General features: G+C 36.3%; 1 protein-coding gene across 5 annotated transcripts in view; it reads left to right on the forward strand.

The window, feature by feature from the left end:
- LOC128997198 (neuroglian) overlaps positions 1 to 20569 on the forward strand; it is a 52312-nt gene that overhangs the window by 21685 nt on the left and 10058 nt on the right. For all 5 annotated transcript variants that reach the window (XM_054422795.1, XM_054422794.1, XM_054422797.1 and 2 more), the window contains exons 4-18: positions 1192 to 1307; positions 2734 to 2927; positions 3738 to 3877; positions 4248 to 4409; positions 6190 to 6380; positions 7018 to 7175; positions 8015 to 8132; positions 9412 to 9589; positions 13228 to 13319; positions 14267 to 14429; positions 15047 to 15165; positions 15302 to 15489; positions 19173 to 19352; positions 19570 to 19804; positions 20358 to 20476. In XM_054422795.1, coding sequence (XP_054278770.1) covers positions 1192 to 1307; positions 2734 to 2927; positions 3738 to 3877; positions 4248 to 4409; positions 6190 to 6380; positions 7018 to 7175; positions 8015 to 8132; positions 9412 to 9589; positions 13228 to 13319; positions 14267 to 14429; positions 15047 to 15165; positions 15302 to 15489; positions 19173 to 19352; positions 19570 to 19804; positions 20358 to 20476 — 2353 coding nt within the window. The remainder of the gene's footprint in view (positions 1 to 1191; positions 1308 to 2733; positions 2928 to 3737; positions 3878 to 4247; positions 4410 to 6189; positions 6381 to 7017; positions 7176 to 8014; positions 8133 to 9411; positions 9590 to 13227; positions 13320 to 14266; positions 14430 to 15046; positions 15166 to 15301; positions 15490 to 19172; positions 19353 to 19569; positions 19805 to 20357; positions 20477 to 20569) is intronic.

Raw genomic sequence — 20569 nt, forward strand, 5'->3', positions numbered from 1 at the left:
GTATATTTACAGCTTTTGGTAAATTTCAAATGATTTGTGTGGTGATTATATTTTAATTTTTTTTTTCATTTGTTCACTGTGTAAAATCCGTTTTTTTAAACTATAACCAAACCAGAACTTCAAACTAATCTGTTTAAAAATTATTACATTTTACCATACATAAAATCAAGACATTACAGTGGGCATTTTCATTATAACAAGCCACATCATGGTTAAAAAAACATACAAGGGGGTATTTTAAAATTTTATTTTTTTAAAAGATAGGATCACAAGTTTTTATGAGTATAGACTTAGAGGTTTTATACTAATAGTTGCTGTGGCTTATGCTTAAGAGCTCTACACAGAAGTTGAGCAACGTTAAGGACATTGGCCTCTGATTGGAAGTTTGCCTGGCATATTTGTGTCATGTTTAACTTGGGCTAGCTGTGGTTTCCAGTTTATAAATAGTTTCAAATTATAGTTACGGTTATTTGTTTTGCATTATCAAGAATAAAATTACTAGTAATGTCTTATTTTTTTACCAAACAATTTATATAAGATTTGTAAAAAATTTTTTGCGTCAATGTTCAAACAATATAGTTGATGTTTATGTCTAAGACAACTTTGACGTAAAATACTTATTCCTTGTGTCAAGGAACAATCATCAAAATTTATTTAAGTTTTTTTTTGCAGTATCAGAAAAGCAATATATTTGAATTCATCAGTTAATCAGTTTCATATTTAGTTCCAAGTGAAAGCTCCTAGTGTCAAATAAGTTTTAAATAGTAATAGCTAGCTGTTTTGACTTATATGTACAATAACCAATGGAGTTTATGAACGTAAATCGATAAAGTATGACTTTCCACTCAACTTAAAAGCCATATTAACTATAAAGTGTCCCTTTATGAAAACATGCATTTCCTCGTGCCGTTACCTAAAACGTAAAAGTGTGTACCAATGACTGTGTCGGTACAGAGTACAGACAGAAATTGAATTATCTGAATTAAAATTGCTGCCTTGTTGTGAAGGTTGTTGCCCTAACAAAATCTATTAATGGATTTTCAATATCTACTTAAAAACTTAACATAATCTGAATTTGAGTGGTAATTCACTTTTTTTCTATGATGTCAGTGTGCATCATTAAATCCCCTTTTTATCCTATATTATCTGTATTTGGCCCTTTTTTGTTCTGATTTTTCCTGTTGTGTTTAGGTATCGATGGATAAAGAACGGCAAGAACTTTGACTGGCAGGCTTACGACGACAGGATATCACAACAACCTGGCAGAGGAACACTGGTCATCACGTCACCTCGAGATGAAGACTTGGGTATGTTAGTGTAGTGACAACACAGCTACTGCTAGTCTTATGAGAGCATCAGCTGACTTGTTTTGTTAATTAGGGGAAATTTAGGCTAATAGGGGAAGCCTAGTGATCTTTATTTCCAAAACACTTTGAAGATTTGTTTTATGTTCTGCATCTTATTCAAAAACGTTTTATCTTTTCTGGTAAAATAAAAAAATTATTTTGTTGTTGTTGATAATCGTAAAGATTGTATTCAGCTATCAAGTAAAAATATTTTATTGTTCAAACATTTTGTCAGTATGTTATTGGGTAAATATTTTATATGCATTTATGGCATTGTTGGCTTTTCATTATTGAAGTAAAGTTTTGGCACCAACAGATCAGGTGATTAAATGAAACCATACAATTTTGTAAGCTTCAGTTCACTTTCAAGGTTTCTTGTTAAGGGATTAAAACGTATAAGAGGCTTAAAAATGAAGCAATATTAGAGAACTAAAATAGGCTACATGTTCAGATACAACATGAAAATGTCTCATTTTGTGTAAATGTTGTTAGTTGTTGTCAAATAAAATGCACTAGTATGCCTGCAAACGTTGTTTTAAAACGAATAACAGTAATAATTTTCAATGACTTTAAAAGAGTCGACTCAAAGATTATGGAAATACTCACGATGTACATAACAGTTTGATATAATCAACATTTCTTGTAAATATCTTTAAGCTGATCTTGCTTTTTAGTGTTTTCTACAAATGTTTCCCACTTATAGCCGCATTAGGTTGTCCATAATAATAATTATGAATTCTAAAAAAAAAACATTATTTCTGTTTCTTCTAATTGGTGGTATTTTATGACTTTCCTATGTTTCCATAGTTAGCAAATTGGCTCTTTCTGTAAAACTCTGTAAAAACACTGTAAAGAACTGTGAAACTCGGTTTTGTAGCAGTGTATTCCCCTCTTCTTTGGACCCGTTTAGTTCCTGGTTGAGATGGCTACCTGCATATCAACTTACACACTCAAACACGGACAACAGTTAACAACCCATTTGTCTTTTACTGTACTATTAATTTTACACACAGTTTGTGGTCTAAGAATGCATTAATTTATGTTGGTATCAAATGTACTGGATGTACAGTTATCCTTTATTAATGGTTAGGAAAAATTAAACTATCCAAAATGATGTTCAAGGTATCTATGATATTTTGACGTTGATATTTATACAATAGTTCTAGGGACTGCCTTACATAACTTAAATGCCTTTGGTCATATTACAAAACAATTAAAGCCTAGTGTGCTAGTAATAGAATCTTTGTGACTGCATTATACATCAATGCTAGTTATTAATTTCAACGCCAAAATCTCTTATATTGAAAAGTAAAGTCTATAAAAAATATTTTGATCTCTGTTTAACTCGTAGTGGACAATAATTACTATTTCTTCCTTACCTCTCCAGGTCAATACCAATGTTTTGCGTACAACGAGTGGGGGACGGCCACTTCGAACTCAGTGTTTGTGCGTAAAGCCGAGCTGAACTCCTTCAAAGATGAGGCTCCTCAGACATTGACTGCAGAGGAGGGGAATCCCTTCAAGCTGACCTGTCAACCTCCTGACGGATGGCCTAAGCCCAACGTCTACTGGCTCATACAGGTACAGTCAGGACTGGACGTAGTTCAGATTAAACATTTTCAAAGTTTATCCTTGAATGCATATGGTCTATTAGAAAACACACTAGAGTTGGTTTTGTATAAGTCTAATCTAAATAATGAAAGGAAACTTGTTCATTAGTTATCTACTGTAAATGAAAGGTTTGCATTTTTAATTCAACAAATTATCGACTCAACTTTCAAGTGACCATCTCTTACTTCATCTGAAAATCAAACTGCAATATATATAGAAAAAAATATGTTCAAAAATTAATACATTATTTGAATTGATTGACTATTTAAAACACCCACTGTCATTAAAAAACCATATACAAAATATATTTGTTAAATAATCAACAATCTTTATTGACTCTATCCTAATCACGTTATGAAATTGTCGTCTTCTGCTCATTTACATTCTGTTGGCCATGCCCGACCATCTAGCTTCAAGTGTACCTGAGTTTGTTTGCTGTGTTAAATATCATTATCTTCACAGTGTTTGGATTATACAATTTTAAAAGTTATTGATACCATCCTGTTATATATATGCTATAAATCATGAATAAAGCATTTCTGATTCTTATCCTGATACCACAATGGAAAACATCTGTTGTCAAACCTATTTTTCAATTGATTTTGAATTTTTATGATGGTTCCTGTTAACCCTTGTTTCAGTTTGATGAGGTACAGTTAAAATGAGTTTTGCTGTACTGTATTAGTTTTTAAGTATTATGTAAATCTTTAAGACTTCCTCCTGTTTATCCAACTCTTTAGATGTTCATCCAAGACAATTGACCATTGGTTATTATTGCAGAACTCTGACGGAGGTATCAAGAGTATCAACAACTCAAGAATGACTCTGGACCCAGAGGGTAACCTTTGGTTTTCCAACGTGACAAGACAAGACGCCAGTGATGACTATCACTACGCCTGCGCTGCCACTTCTGTGTTTAGGTAACTGCTTTGACTATCGATACAATCAGACATTCCATCATTCCATTCCCATGTTAAAGTTGTTGTTAGTTTTAGAATAAAAATGGATGTGGTTGAATGAATGGATTCAAATGAGTGGCTGATTTGACTGAGTTCTTTGCTTAACAAAAACTAGGTCCAAATAAATGGGATGTGTGCTTCAGTACCCTAAATTCAATAGTGACTGTTTCTCGCATGTTACGAGAAACGTATGACGTAGGTCGTATGTCGCCTGTTAGAAAAGTCTCAGGCACTTAATTTGTGGTAATTTATCAGGTGTAAAATATAAATAAATGTTCATTAAGAAATGTGTATTTTGAGCTTTAAACACAATCAATGACTGATGTTTTAGGAATGAGTACAAACTGGGTAACCGAGTGTTGTTGAACGTGGTGGCCACGGGGATCTCTGCTGCTCAGAATAGACACGAGCCCGTGCAGCAGTACGTGACCAGGAAGAACGAAGTTGCGTTGAGAGGGAAGAAAGTGGAGATATACTGCATATTCGGTGGAACGTAAGATGCCATTATATGTCACCTAGAATAACTTTTGTATCTAGATGGGAATGTTCAGTTACAGCTAAAACGGAAAACGGTAATCGATTTTTACAATGCATTTCTATCACATCACGTGTACATAAAATCGTTCATTCAATTGTGTAAATCATTATTAAAAGAATTAAAAATACTAACACTCCCACCAAATTATATTCTGCAAACTCAGCTCTTAATTTAAAAAAGATCTGGAATATTATTTAAATAAAAACTGTAGTCATAATGTTTAACAAGACATCAAAACAATTTACACCTGCCCATTCATAGACTTGCCTAGATTGAATCTCTTCCACAGTACATAGGAAAAGATTAAAAAGGAAGTTACAAAATTGCTCATTGATAGAATGTACTATATTCTTAAATTATGTGTTTGTATAGGTTCTTAGCATAATATTTTGTTTTAGTTGTAGCTTAATATTTTAATTGTTCATACTATTTCACCTGTTTGTAAAGGATATGTGAAAATAAACGATTGACTATTGATGATCTTTAGTTGCTTGCTCTTTCTATATTTTTTTGCACAGAACCGGGTATAGGAAATTGTATTTGTACAATTTGGCTTATTATATGTGAAATGTAGACATATGCTCAATCACTCAATTATCAAAAAAAGAGAATAATAATTTACTTATTGTACCTATACTGAAACAAAACTGATTCATGTAAAATTAGAAAAAAATCTTGGTAAATTTGGTTTTATTTGTTGAAGAAACTTTATCCTAAAGAATTGTCTTTATTTTATTTAAAGTTTGGTTATTTTTTCTTCTAATTTGTTTCACTTAGTTTTTTTGTTCTCAAAATCCTCCAGTATTATTAAACTTACTTTGCTATTTGATTTCAATATTATTTTTATTTTCATATTCACTAACCTATTAGATTCTACTAAAAAATAAATCTATACAAAAAATCTTGAATTTGTAATACATTGAAATGTCAGGTATTAAAACAGTTGTTAACCGACTCAGTTGTAATATTCTGCTGTCAAATTTGTTTCAAATCAGTGTTTTGTTTTTGAAGTAGTAGGAAGCAGTGATCCATGTTTTTCAGTTGGTTTCACTCTTTGTTATGTTCATTGTCATCACGTGCCATTATAAAGAGCACTCAGGCGTGACTATTTTGTGTCTGGTGGAAGTTGGTATTGTTATTTTCACAGAACAGTATATTTGTTGAGAAATAATTAAAATGTCTTTAAATTGGTTTTAAATGTGCTTTAAAAGTCCAGGTAGGCCATGGTACACATTGAAGACACATTAATTAGTCTGGTTTTCCACTTTTAAAGCTTAACATTTGATAATTACATAACTTAAGTGTAAATGTGCTACTTATGAAAACTTAACACAATTTTCTTTTTATCTAGGAAATAGAAAACTGTTAGGGGGGGGGGGGTACATTTGGTAAGTCTGAAATGAAAAACTTAATTCTTCTTAGAATGTTCAGCATATTGAAGTTCTAAAACTTCTTAGATACAAACTGTTTTTCCGGTTGTGTTATTTTGTTTGGGGAAAGTTTTAAATACGTTAAACATGATTTATTGGGTTACAAGGAGGATAACCCTTAAAACAAAAATTAATTCAATGACGTGCACATAGATGACTATGTTCTATGATTTTTTAAGGGTCCTCCAAAAATAAACCAAAACCTTATGACAAATTTATATTAAAAGCAAAACACACAACTCTAGTTTTTAAGTGAAAAGGGCAATAGTAAAAACCAACGTCGTAAAATATTTGTAATTTTGCAGGCCATTACCGCAGACGGTGTGGAGTAAAGATGGTCGACCGATACAGTCGTCGGACAGAGTCACGCAGGGCAACTACGGCAAGAGTCTGATCATAAAACACGTCAACTTCGAGGACGAGGGGGCGTACACTTGTGAGGTGACCAATGGAGTGGGAGAGGGCAAGACTTACTCCATCAACCTACAAGTCATGGGTAACTAGCTTTTTTTGCAATGTGTCTGGCTCCCGGATATCCCCGATCTTTTGATAAAGTCTCCGATATTTCATTTGCATCCTGGATGTCCCCAATAAAACCACAAGGTTTTACAATGTATTCCCAATTTTTCTTACTTAAAACTAAAACTAATTTTAAATGTAAACAATTGTTTCACCCAAGTAAGTAATATTGTTTGAATGAGATATTTTTATGCTGATGAGTGAGGCTAGGCGTTGTGTTGTTGAACAAATTTAATTTTACCATAAACAGTGATTTTACACATAAAGTATCTTTGACAAGTGCTGTTTAAGGCCCCAGAAAATCTGAAAACGCTCCCAATATGTTGGTGATAGGTGCTGGGGTTGCTATGGACATCCTGTTTTGTCCGTCAAACATTTTCAGAGAAAATTCAGCTCCTTAAGTTTGTGGTGAGATGAGAAAAACAGAAATAGGGATGAATAAACCATTGAATACTTAGGGCACAGGTAAAGGACTTAATTTTCTATTTAAGTTAAGTCTATGTCCCTGTTGTAAAGTTTAGTGTGATTAACACAAATATATTCTGTTTAGAGGTAACAAGAGATGCGAGACAATTGTCACTAGACATTATAACTTGCTATATTTTTTTTTGCAGCTGTACCGTATTTCACGGAAGAACCGGAGATCAAAAACGAAGCGGAAGACGAGATGGTGGAGTTCCGCTGTGCTGCGTCAGGAGTGCCGGAACCACAGATTAAGTGGATCCACAACGGTCTGCCGATAGAGCAATCCCCAACCAACTCTCGGCGCAAGGTAGGTTTCATCGTCATCACAGTAAGACGAGAACACAATGCTTCCTGAAAGAAGCACAAATGTGAAATGTAGTAAGATGTTTTGCTCAGCTTTCTTACTGACTAAGAACGTTCTGTTTTCTCAGCTTGTTTTTCAAAGACCTTGTATGATCAAGGACTTCTAATTCTAGTTGCGAACTATCAAAAAGCTGCTGACCTTTCTTAGGATTGAACTAGTAACCTTCTGATTTAGATCACATTTAGGTTGTTTGTTTCATTTTTTACTTGAAAATGTACATTTGCCTTCAGAAAAGTGATAGTAGAGGTTGGTAAAGGTTGTAACGTTCACATTTTTAAACTTTTATATTCTTTTTAGAGACGCTTCTTAAAAAATTATATTTCAAATACCTTTTCAAAAAAATCCTTACTAGCCAATTTTCTTTATCCATTAAATAAAATATTTGAAGTAGTACTAGTACCTTAGACTTGAGATTGTTGCCAAGTGCTAAGGTGGTTTTTCTTCTCTTTTAATTATGTGTTGAAGCTGAATCTTAAATTCACTGAATTTCAAGGAAAGATTCCAATTCACAGTTTGATCCGCTGGACTTGATAATCAAATTTCAACTCTCATATTGAGCTACGTCCACCAATTGCTCGTGCTTACTCAATTCATACGATTGCTCATGGCAGTAAATATAGTATTAACTAACTGAAGATAGGTGTATCAAAATCAGGAAATTTTCTTTTTCTGTTTAAGGGCAGAGTGAAATTACTAAAGGATTACTTTGAGAACATGAATCTCATGATATTAGCTTATACCTCTCACACAAAAAGAGAATTGACAAAGTGATTTTCCCTCAGGTGACTCCCAACTCCATAGTGATAGAGAAGTTGCAGAAGACAGACACTGGAAACTACGGCTGCAACGCTACCAACAGTCTCGGATATGTCTACAAAGATGTTTATCTCAACGTGCTCAGTGAGTTGGATTGGAACATATTACAGTCTCTAAGAAACATGACAGTGTCTTAAGTTTATTTTGAATTTTTTGTTAATATAAATATTCTCTCCATGTAAATTATAGAATGGAAATGAACATACGTAGATTCCATGAAGCACGTCTAAGTGTGAACACTAAAAAGTACTTCTTTGAGAGATATTTGATGTGATAGAAAGTTTTTGTGTTTTTCCAAAATCCTAACCATTTCTTCTTTGCAAACTTCTGTTTTATAAGGACATAGTTTTGTCTTGTTTTCACATATTTTTTTGTATGGAGCCCATTTCAGTTCAGTTGTCCGCTAAGAAATCAACTTCAATTAAATTTAATTTTCCGCAATTAATTGGGTTTTCCGAGTATTGGGTTTTATAGAATCTGTATAGGCCTAAGATGCAATAGGCCTAATTGAGTTCTTTGGGGAAAATGCAAGATTTTAATTTTTGAAACCAAGCTTTGAAAAACTTTGTACAGACTTGAGGGATAAGACATTTATCTGAAATTAAGGTACAGTAAACCTTTTTTTATCTGGATCCTTTTAATACCAACTTAGCTTAATCGGGATAGCCATGTGACAGTTGTTGAAAAGATTTCACACTGCACATACACACTGTAAATTACTCGGAGATTTTTTGTACAAGATTTTTCTACTACAAACAAAGAATAAACAGTCCCTGAATATCAATCTTTACTTCATTTAAAAATTGTTTCAGTATAGGAGAACCTGGAACTGCAATAAGTCCGGGTTATTGAGATGTGTATACGAATAACACACAAAGGATTTATGCTAGTAGAAAGTAATTTCTATAAAAATGAAGGAAATTCTTTGTTTAAAGTTCAGTTTTGGTAATGACGAGGTTAATTATTATTTAAGAGACCTTTGCAGACATTTTTCATCACTAATATTAAAAATAAACAAAGTTTCACGTTCAAGATCTGGAATCTGGTCCCGTCCTAAGTTGAAAAAGTTCCTAAAACGTAATAAAATTAGTTTGCAAACCCAGTCAAAGCTGGAAAGTCGCATGTAATAACTGCAGAGTACTCAAACAAAAACCAAAACAAAAGCCCTTAGATAAAACAATACGATAGTAACTAACAAGATTAGGAGAACACAATGGACATGTCCACACAAAATGGTGCTCTAGTGAGACTCCACAGACACCATGATTTCTGTTTAGTTAGTAATGTCATGGGAAATGTCTGCAATAATCTCTTTAACATAAATCAGTACAATTTGATACAAAATGTTATGTGTTGGTAACAGTGCTAGCACCGGAGATCACAGAACCACCCCAGGACTTGTCCACTGTGGATGGCCTCACTATTACTCTCAAGTGTCGAGTGTTTGGAGCCCCCAAACCGCAGGTCAAGTGGGTTAGGAACTCTCTTGAACTGACCGGAGGACGTTACAACATCTTGGAGAGTGGCGACCTTGAGATCAGGTAAGTCACAGTTTCCAATTTTGCCAGCCGCTAATGTTCTCAATTTTTCTGTGTGATTGAGGGAGATGTTTACGATTTTGCTATGACCGCAAATCCTCAAAATATCACTGTGACTGTAGAAGTCTTTGACAATTTTGCTGTGACCCAACAGACGTTCTAGATTATTGCTGTTTGCAAAAGATGTTCACGATATCACCATATCTACGGAAGATGTTATAAAATTATAACATACGCAGATGACACTTTTTTAATTTTAAATCATTTAAACTTAAATACTTTGGAAATCTCTACAGATATATTTACAACTGGCATAATCCAATACTTCGATGAAAATCGTATATCAGTAAATGTAGATAAGACAGCTTTTTTGAATTTTTCAACAGGAATGTTAAGTTTTGACCCTAAAATTTTAGTGGAAGAAGATCAGGTCATAGACATTGATCCACAAACTAAATTCTTGGGTCCCATGGTAGCTTTGGGGAATTTTGTGAGGAAACTTTAAAAACAATATTGAGATTCTTACCGTTCCTCGCATAATCATTTACCGAGTTTTAATATTTCAAAGCTAATATCTTTAAAACAACAAATGAACAATTTCACTCATATAACACTAGAGGTAAAAGTAACATCCGTATCAGTAGATCAGACTTTCTACAGATTTTGGAACAATCTACCAAATCAATTTCAAAATTTTCCTCATAATTTATTTAAAAAGAAGTTGAAGAAAGTTTTAATTAAGCTCTGTTTGTTTATAATAGATGAATTTTAGCTAGTGACTGACTAAAGATGAATTTAATTTACTAATGTTAGAATATGTTATAAGATAAGGTGAATAAGTTAAATTGTGTTAAATTTAGGGATAGACGGGCCCCAAAATTTTGGGAATTTTTCAGGAAAAAAATATTCCCGATTATCGGGACGGGATTACATTTGATTCGGGAATTTTTCGGGACGGGATCTGGTCCGATCGTCGGCGATTTTGCCGCTTCGCGAGTGCCGATAACGCCGGTATTGCGAGCGATAGGTCCGCGAACACAGGAGACGAAGTCATTTCGACGATTGCGCCGTGACCGCGGAGTCATAACGACGATCGCGCCGTGACCGCGGAATCATAACGACGATCGCGCCGTGACCGCGGAATCATAACGACGATCACCCCGTGACCGCGGAGTCATAACGACGATCGCGCCGTGACCGCGAGTCATAATGACGATCGCGCTGTGACCGCGGTGTCATACCGACAGTCACGCCGTGACCGCGGAGTCATGCCGACGATCGTGCCGTGATCGCAAGTCATACCGACGATCATGCCGTGACCGCGAGTCATACCGACGATCACGCCGTGATCGCGAGTCATACCGACGATCACCCCGTGACCGCGGAGTCATGCCGACGATCATGCTGTGATCGCGAGTCATACCGACGATCATGTCGTGACCGCAAGTCATACCGACAATCACGCCGTGACCGTGGAGTCATACCGACGATCGCGCCGTGACCGCGGAGTCATGCCGACGATCGTGCTGTGATCGCGAGTCATACCGACGATCATGCCGTGACCGCGAGTCATACCGACAATCACGCTGTGACCGTGGAGTCATACCGACGATCGCGTCGTGACCGTGAGTCATACCGACGATCATGCCGTGACCGCGAGTCATACCGACGATCACGCCGTGATCGCGAGTCATACCGACGATCACCCCGTGGCCGCGGAGTCATGCCGACGATCATGCTGTGATCGCGAGTCATACCGACGATCATGTCGTGACCGCGAGTCATACCGACAATCACGCCGTGACCGTGAAGTCATACAGACGATCGTGCCGTGACCGCGGAGTCATGCCGACGATCGTGCTGTGATCACGATCATGCTGTGACCGCGATTTATACCGACAATCACGCTGTGACCGTGGAGTCATACTGACGATCGCGCCGTGGCCGCGGAGTCATGCCGACGATCGCGTCGTGACCGTGAGTCATACCGACGATCATGCGTTAACCGCGAGTCATACCGACGATCACGCCGTGACCGCAGAGTCATACCGACGATCGCGCCGTGACCGCAGAGTCATACCGACGATCGCGCCGTGACTGTGAGTCATACCGACGATCCAGCCGTGATCGCGAGTCATACCGACGATCATGCCGTGACCGCGAGTCATACTGACGATCACGCCGTGGCCGCTGAGTCATACCGACGATCGCGCCGTGACCGCGGAGTCATGCCGACGATCGCGTCGTGACCTTGAGTCATACCGACGATCATGCCGTGACCGCGAGTCATACCGACGATCACCCCGTGACCGCGGAGTCATACCGACGATCGCGCCGTGACCGTGAGTCATACCGACGATCATGCCGTGACCGCGGAGTCATACCGACGATCGCGCCGAGACCGTGAGTCATACCGACGATCACCCCGTGACCGCGGAGTCATACCGATAATCACGCTGTGACCGCGGAGTCATACCGACGATCATGCCGTGACCGCGAGTCATACCGACGATCACCCCGTGACCGCGGAGTCATACCGACGATCGCGCCGTGACCGCGAGTCATACCGACGATCACCCCGTGACCGCGGAGTCATACCGACGATCGCGCCGAGACCGTGAGTCATACCGACGATCACCCCCTGACCGCGGAGTCATACCGATAATCACGCTGTGACCGCGGAGTCATACCGACGATCGTGTCGTGATTGCGAGTCATACCGACGATCATGCCGTGACCGCGAGTCATACCGACGATCACCCCGTGACCGCGGAGTCATACCGATAATCACGCTGTGACCGCGGAGTCATACCTACGATCGCGCCATGACCGTGAGTCATACCGACGATCATGCCGTGACCGCGAGTCATACCGACGATCACCCTGTGACCACGAGTCATACCGACAATCAGTCATTTCGACCGCGAGTCACAAGTTTCTATAGGTAAATAAATATATGTTTCTATACCTGTAAATTGTTACCCATTTTTTGGTTTTTATAGATCAGTGCCACAAACGGTTAAAGTTGATTTTCATGTCTTTTTTGGTAACTGCAATACTCAAGACTTTCTTTTTATGCACAGAAAAAAATCCCGTCCCGTCCTGTCCCGAACTAAAAATTCAATCCTGTCCATCCCTAGTTAAATTATGTTTATGTTTAGGTTTAGGATTAATTGATGAGTTAAGAGATACTAAATGTACCACATTATGTATTTTACTAACAATAAAGTATCTTGTATGTATCTTGTATGTTTCAATTTTGTCGTGATCGGGGAAGTTGTTTCTAATTTTGACGTGACCTGGTGAGATGTTCTCAATATCATGGCGATATGAGGGAGATCAAATACAATATTGTTTAAAACGATTGCAATGTTATAATTTCTTAAGTGCCCTGATTTTGGCCCGACCCAATTCTAGCCCAAGACCTGAAGGTCAAATTTTTACCCGACTCGATATTAAAAAGTCTGTCTGCTGTTTTCTATGAAGAGGAATGAAGGATTTGACAATTTTCAGTTTATTTTTGCTTTGTAGTCGGCTTTATGGTTTAGAAACATTAAGTGTTGATTTTTATATTTTAATTCTCAATAATGTAAGTTGTTAAGGCCAATTCTGTTTATTGAAACACTGATTGGTTGTTTCAGAGATGTAAGTTTCTTGGATGTTGGTCATTACACATGTTACGCATCCAACAAGCTGGGAAGTGCTGAGGCTTCTGGTACACTTACTGTCAAAGGTGAGGTGAATTCGGTGAAGAAAAACATTTTAACTCTTATACTGAGTTCAATCTTACTCAGCTGAAGGTAGATGTTCTCACAAGGGCTACCTGATATGTAACAGAAAATTGGGGTGTATTTAAGGTTTACTCAACAGTTCCAATTATGTTTATTTTCAACTTGTGGAACTTTAAAATATGTTTTATGTTTAGTAGACATTGATACAGTCTAGGCTAGCTCCTCGCACGCGTCGCGCATCAATTAACCCATGGGAAATGTTTGTGACTCTTACGTGTGTATTCGTTTTTTATGTTCGTGTTCGTGTTCGTGTCCGTAGTCGTATTTGTGTTCTCGTAGTTTTAATGTGACGAATTCGTATGAATGAAAAATTTTGACCTCCTTCGACACCTGAAGAAAGCCCCCTGAGGGCTGAAACTGCAGTAGTGTAATATACTACTCAAAGGATCACCTGACAGTTAAAGGTATTTAAACCATTTTTATTATACAAAAGAAAAAGGTACTTATTAATTAGTGATGTTGATGTGTCAAAACCAAATCTCAAATTTTTGGTTTTGAGGTTCAATTGGTGATATTTCAAATGTGTTGTTTGAAAACCGTGATTCGCGGCAACTTAGTTGTACAGTAAATTTGTGATCAGACGACAACTGGATGAAATCAAAACACTTCTATTCAAGGGTGCAGTTAAGGTGGAAGCCAGAAAGCCTTGCTGCAAGTTGCTAGAATGTCTAAAACCCCTCCCCTTGGATGTAACCTGCAACCTCCACTTGATACATCAACAGTCGTGGAAGTCAAATTACCCTAGTGCTCTTTACATCAAGTCTGAAACGTGGGTAAATAGAAGCTTTGTTGTCAATTTTGACACTGTCATTGCACAAAGATCATGAACCGTGGTTTTTCTTATCTGTGAGAAAACCGTTTTACTGAGCTTACTCTACATTGCCCACAGAACACACGAGGATCACGGACGAACCAGAAGACTACGAGGTCCCTGCAGGTTCTACGGCTACGTTCCGTTGTAACGCAGTGTCTGATCCATCGTTGCATCTGAGCATCGACTGGCTCAACAATGGAGAACTCATAGACTTTGACAGCGAGCCCCGATTTGTCAGGTATGTAAACGTTGGTTTCAACACTCTTAAGATTAAAGTTAATTTTAATACAATTCTACTCTAAAATTCTACTGGAATTACATTTGTGATGACACAGAAGAATCTAACATATGCAAACAAATTTAAAATAGAATCATTATTGTGAGTTACAAGAATTTATGTTTAAAGTTTTAAAAATAAACTGAATTTTCCCTTGTTAAAAAAAAATCCCATCCTGAACTAATCATGATTAAGCCTTTGTTTATTATTTATTGTTTTACTAACACATTTCTCACCATTAGTAGAAAATGAACTTTCAGTTCTTCACCAGCAATAGGGTGGATAATTTCATTAATCCACATGTACGGCATACTGTAAAAGTTTTAAACTTACATTTAACTGTTCCGTTATTGTGTACATGTGTGATTAAATTGTATATTGTGTAATTTGTTTGTCTCCCTATGATTGTATCAAATATTATACAATGTGCTGCTTTAAAATCATCTATGCTACTGCTGATGATGAACTAAGCATGATGAATTGACCTTTGAGATGTTCATTCAACATTTGAATAAAAACCTGGCTACAGCTGGTCCATATATGATAGTTCTAATAGGACGGTGGTTGTCATGTTCCAGGTCTAACGACTACTCCCTCACCATCACAAAGACAACTGAACTTGACTCTGGCACTTACACTTGTGTGGCATCCACAGAACTGGATAAGGCTACTGCTCAGGCCACACTTACAGTACAAGGTAAATAACATGAGGATCCCTCTCACTTAGTCCTCTTTAGCCAAATTTGAGATGAAATATCTTAATTTTACCACCAATATTTAAAATAATACATCAGTAACCAAAAATTCTTACATTTGAAATCCTTTCCTCACAGATGTTCCGAATGCGCCACGCCTAACCAAGTTGGATTGTAAGAAGCGTGAGGCTTCATTGTCGTGGATCCCAATGGGAGACAACCGTGCACCCATCCTGCGTTTCACCATTCAGTACAACACCACCTTCACACCAGATGTATGGGAAGTTGCATTCGACTCCGTACCTGCCACCGATCTCACATACACTGTGAGTATGAACGAGGAAACGTTAAATTAGTTTATTTTCATATCGTATAATGTTTTCACAGACCTAGAAAGTTATAGATAGGGTACTGCGGACTCCCAAATTTTTGGGAGGGAGTCAGAGGATCGGGTCAGAGATTTGTTTGGGCCAAGATCGGGTCGAGCCAAAAAAAGAATAATAGTTTGTTTTCAAAGAATTCAGTTTGCTCACGACGTTTAAGAATAAAGACTCAACAGAGCAATTGAGGCCTAAAGTTAGATGGGGTTTCAAAAAATATATTTCTAAGATCAAATAAAATATTAACAAGACACAAACTACCATGAATTCATTTCTTTGAAAATAATCTTAACAGTTTTATGTTTTTGAATAAAGAAATATATCTTTTTGTCTCAACTTTCTTGTTACGTTACACAATTTTGTCAGCAACTGGAACAACCAGGTGGTGTAAGAGGGGAGGGGGAGGGGGCAAGACCTGTTGAGAGTGATTTATGGTTTTTTGTTTTGATCCTACTACCCTTCCATCCGAGAAAAAGACCCTGCAGTTTCAAAAACATTGACTTACGGTTTAAAAACATTGACTTGTGTTGCTGATTGGGACACTAGTAATGGGGCTTTTGTTGCCAAGGTGGCATTTAATTTTCTTTTTACTTAATAGTTCCTTTTTGAGTACCTAATTAATTGTGCTATTGTTTGACTTGAGTTAATGGATTTTTAATTCTTTTCATTTATTAGCTATCAAAATCAGTCGTTTTTAGATTTTAATCTTTTACAGTAGGTCTATCTATACTACTGTATGTCAAAGTCAAAGATTTTTATTGTCTTTAAACACATGTGTGCAATTGACAAAGTCACAAGCATATAATGTATGTAAATAGCCTATTCTAAGTAAAAGGTACATTGAAAAATAGAATATTAATTTATAGATAAAAACAATAACAAAATATAAAAACACCAGGGAATGACATAACAAACAATTAATATAAAATCTAAACAATTATCCAATTTAAATTCTTAAAGTACTAATGTCACAAGCTAAAAACTCATCAACAGTATAAAAAATATGTTCTCTTAACCATATTTTAATCTTATTTTCAAACTGTTTTGAAGTTATATTCCACATGTTTTCTGGCAGTTTATTAAATAATTTAATTTTCATATAAACATGACTGTTTCTTGTTTTTTCCAACCGTACAGAGATTAAGTTAAGAAGATAGTTTTTCCTCGTTTGATAGTCATGTATTTCTTTTCTAACAGACAATTTACAAATAGAATTCTTAACATCCATCAGGCAGCAATATATGTACAAATTTGGAAGAGTCATTATTTTAAGCTCTTTGAATAAAGGAACACATGACTCCCTATCTGAAACATTTGTAATGACTCTTACAGCTCTTTTTTGCCACTTAAAAGCCTCTAATGCACTACACGAGTTGCCCCATAAAGTTATGCCATACTTTAAGTGAGAATGAAAAAAAGCATAATAGGCAGTTATCAGCATGTTTTTGGTTACACAATCTTTCAACTTTCTAAGAAGGTGAATTACTCTAGACAGTTTTCTACACAACTGCTCGACATGAGTTTCCCAACTTAACCTACTATCAAGATAAATACCTAACAACTTAACAGGTTTCACATCTTTATAAATAGAAAAGTCCAAAGAAAATATAATTTGTTCAGTCTTTTTTTCATTAACAATTAAAAGATTAGAATGAAACCATTCCATTGCTATTTCTAAGGCTTGGTTCTCAGTTCTTATTAGATCATCTAGGTGTTTTTTACTGTTAAGAAGTGTGGTATCATCTGCATATAACACTGTGGCACAAGGAATATTTGAAGCAAAATCGTTCACAGCAATAATAAATAAAAGAGGTCCAAGGACTGATCCCTGAGGCACACCCATTAATATTGTTCTAAAGCCAGACTTATCACTGCCCTGTACCACCATTTGTTCTCTACCACTCAAGTATGATTTAAATAAATTAAGTTCTTTACCTCTGATACCATAGTGAAACAGTTTGTCTAGCAGTAGCTCATGATTCATGCAATCAAAAGCTTTAGTAAGATCTATGAGTAAGGCAGATGATAACAGCTTATTTTCGAAGTTTTCTAACACTGTTTCTATCACATTCTCTACTGCTTTTACTGTATTTTTACCTTGCATGAAACCATACTGTTCCTCACAAAACAAATTATTAGTTACAAAAAATGTATCAAGTTGAGCCTTAATAGGCACATGATTTGCAATTTTTACAGTCCCTACCAATTATACCATAAACAATGTGTGTGTAATTACTGTGTTTTAGTTTTATAGTAAATCAGTTTACACAACATCTTTTCTTCAATTAGTTCTCCACTTGTCATGTTGCTTAGCCTATTACTATTTTAGGTCCTATAAAAATCATTCTTGTGTAAAATAAAGCTGCAGGCCTACTATTCAATTCAATTCAATTCAATATTTCTTTATTCATTGAAGCACAAAGTACATGAATAGTGTCATTCTCTTAAATGTTTTTATATTACAATGTTATATTCTATGGATACAAAGTTCTTAAAATCTAACATAAGTTTATACAAATTACAAATGAATGCTCCTTCTAAAAAATTTAAAGTTCATCAAGGGAATACAATACCTTGTTGATGAGAAATGTTTTATTATGTACTAATGAAAATAATAGATAAATTATGTATTTATGATGATGTAACTAGTTGCAGCCTGGCATTTTAAATAAAAGGCATATTTGTTCAAATACATTTATTATACTATTTGCAGTTTTATTTTCTTCTTGCTTGCCGTCTTGAAGCCAGTCAACAGGCCCTAAAATTGTGATATGTTAATTGATTTGTTTATGATCTTTTCATATGAAGTTCCATTCAAAACTTGTTGTAATTTAGCTATTTAAGTTATTTCAACAGTTATGAAAATGGGAAAGGACTTGATAACAAATCTATTCTATTCTTTCTTGCAGTTGAGACAATTCCCTAGCTGTAAATAAGATATGAAAATGAAATAATATACATAAATACAATCTTTTTCATATTTTATTATCAAGTAATGCTAAAAACACAGATAGAAGTTGAAAAAAAAAATCTTATAATAATGAAAAATTATCGGCCCGACCCGACGTGACCTGAACCAAAAAAAGTCTGACCCGCAGACCCCTAGTTATGGAAATGATTAAATGAAGAAAGGAAAAATTTCCTTATGTTGTAAAAAGCCTAGGATGTCAAGAGAAAAAGAATATGTGCATGATGCATATGAAACTTTTTTTGTTTTATTGTGAGATTGCTGTAATATTGTTTACCATTTAGCGTAAAACCATTATGTGTTTGTTTTGCAAATTCTAGGGGTTTTTTTTTATTCCTAAGAGTTGATGTTACTTTTACATTAGTTGAGTGTAAACTCTAATACACCAATATAAGGAAAGTTAATTGTTTTCTGTTATACTTAATTTAGACTTCAACTTGTTCTTCATATACTTAGGGGGTTTGTTGAATTCTGGCAGAATTTTGGATCTTCCTACTTGGTTTCCAATCTTGGTAGTTGTTTTTCATCATTCTTCAACGTTTTATTTCTTTAATGTTTTTTTTTACTGATTTCTCCTGTATTTTTTATCTGGTAAATAAAAAATGCTAACGTGGAGGAACAAATTAAAATGCCGTTTGAAACAAGCAATCTTTCTATGCAGGTGGCAATGAGTCCGTGGGCTAACTACACTTTCCGAGTGTTGGCCATCAACAAGATCGGTCCGTCAGCTCCATCTGGTCACAGTAAGGTGTGTACGACGCAGCCTGACGTACCTTACAAGAACCCCGACAACGTAGAGGGCAAAGGCACCGACCCTAGTAACATGGTCATCAGTTGGACAGTAAGTAAACTGAAGTAGATGTCTTTACGAACCAGTTGTAGTATATTTTTATTATAAAATAACATAGTCGAATCAGCCACTCACATATTGTGCTAGTCTAAAGTTAAAGTTATTAAAGTTAGTTTGTGATGTAAAAGATGTTAATAGTTTGATATACACCAAACTTTTAATTTGTATAAAATGCTCTACACAAACTTAAACATTGCTACTTGCACAGCCGATGCCAGAGATTGAACACAACGCGCCGAGATTCCACTACCGAGTATTCTGGCGCAGAGACATTCCCGGGGAGCAGTGGACGTCTGAGGACATCACGGACTGGCGCAAGTCTGAACTGGTGATCAACAATCAGCCGACCTTCCAGCCGTACAAGATCAAGGTGATCGCCATCAACGAGAAGGGAGAGAGCAACGTTGCGGCTACGGAGGTGCTCGGCTACTCTGGCGAAGACGGTGAGAACAACACTATGTGCTCATTATATTCACAGTCTTTGAAGCTTATTTTCACAATATTGATTAATAACCTCCAATCTTCAGCTTTTGATGCTTGAGCTTCTGCTAAATACTTTATATAGTTAGTTTACAATACTTGCAATATAGCTTTTTGAAGAAAGAGCACCTTGCTTAGGAAGAAGGACACACTCCTACTAACTTACAGTTTTAATACAGAAAAAAAGTTGTAATAATAAAATTAAAATGTGTCTCTCAAGGAAATTAATTTGATATTTCTAGACAATCAATTTTATATTTTAGCTCTACAAGGGGGATAGCTCAAAGATGGTGGTAGAAAGGCATTTACAAAAGTGCCTAGTTTGTAGAAGGAAAAATATCAAATTATTGTTTCAACCTTCTTTTAAAGTGCTGTCAAACAACTGTAACAATTTTTTTGGCTCAGAATTTCTTGTAACTGTCCAGTTATGTGTAGACAGCTGTTTTCTCATATTACTCATTATTTAATGAACAATTGTGTGTTATTTTCTAATTATAAACTGTGCTATGATTGCAGTCCCGACGCAGGCACCCAGCAACTTTACCCTGGTGAAAGTGACGTCATCCACCAGCGCATTGCTCAGTTGGAACCGTGTGCCTATTGAGACTGTCCGTGGAGACTTCAAGGGCTACAAGGTAAAGTCACGTAGATTTTTAAAATAAAATATTGTGCACCTTACTTTATGAGTGACTAACAAAAACAATTTTTCAATAGGGTTTGTGGGTCGT

This window comes from Macrosteles quadrilineatus, unplaced genomic scaffold (genome assembly GCF_028750875.1).
Source record: "Macrosteles quadrilineatus isolate MER2022 unplaced genomic scaffold, UCM_ALF_1.0 Scaffold_6__1_contigs__length_79288215, whole genome shotgun sequence".
Lineage (NCBI taxonomy): Eukaryota > Metazoa > Arthropoda > Insecta > Hemiptera > Cicadellidae > Macrosteles > Macrosteles quadrilineatus.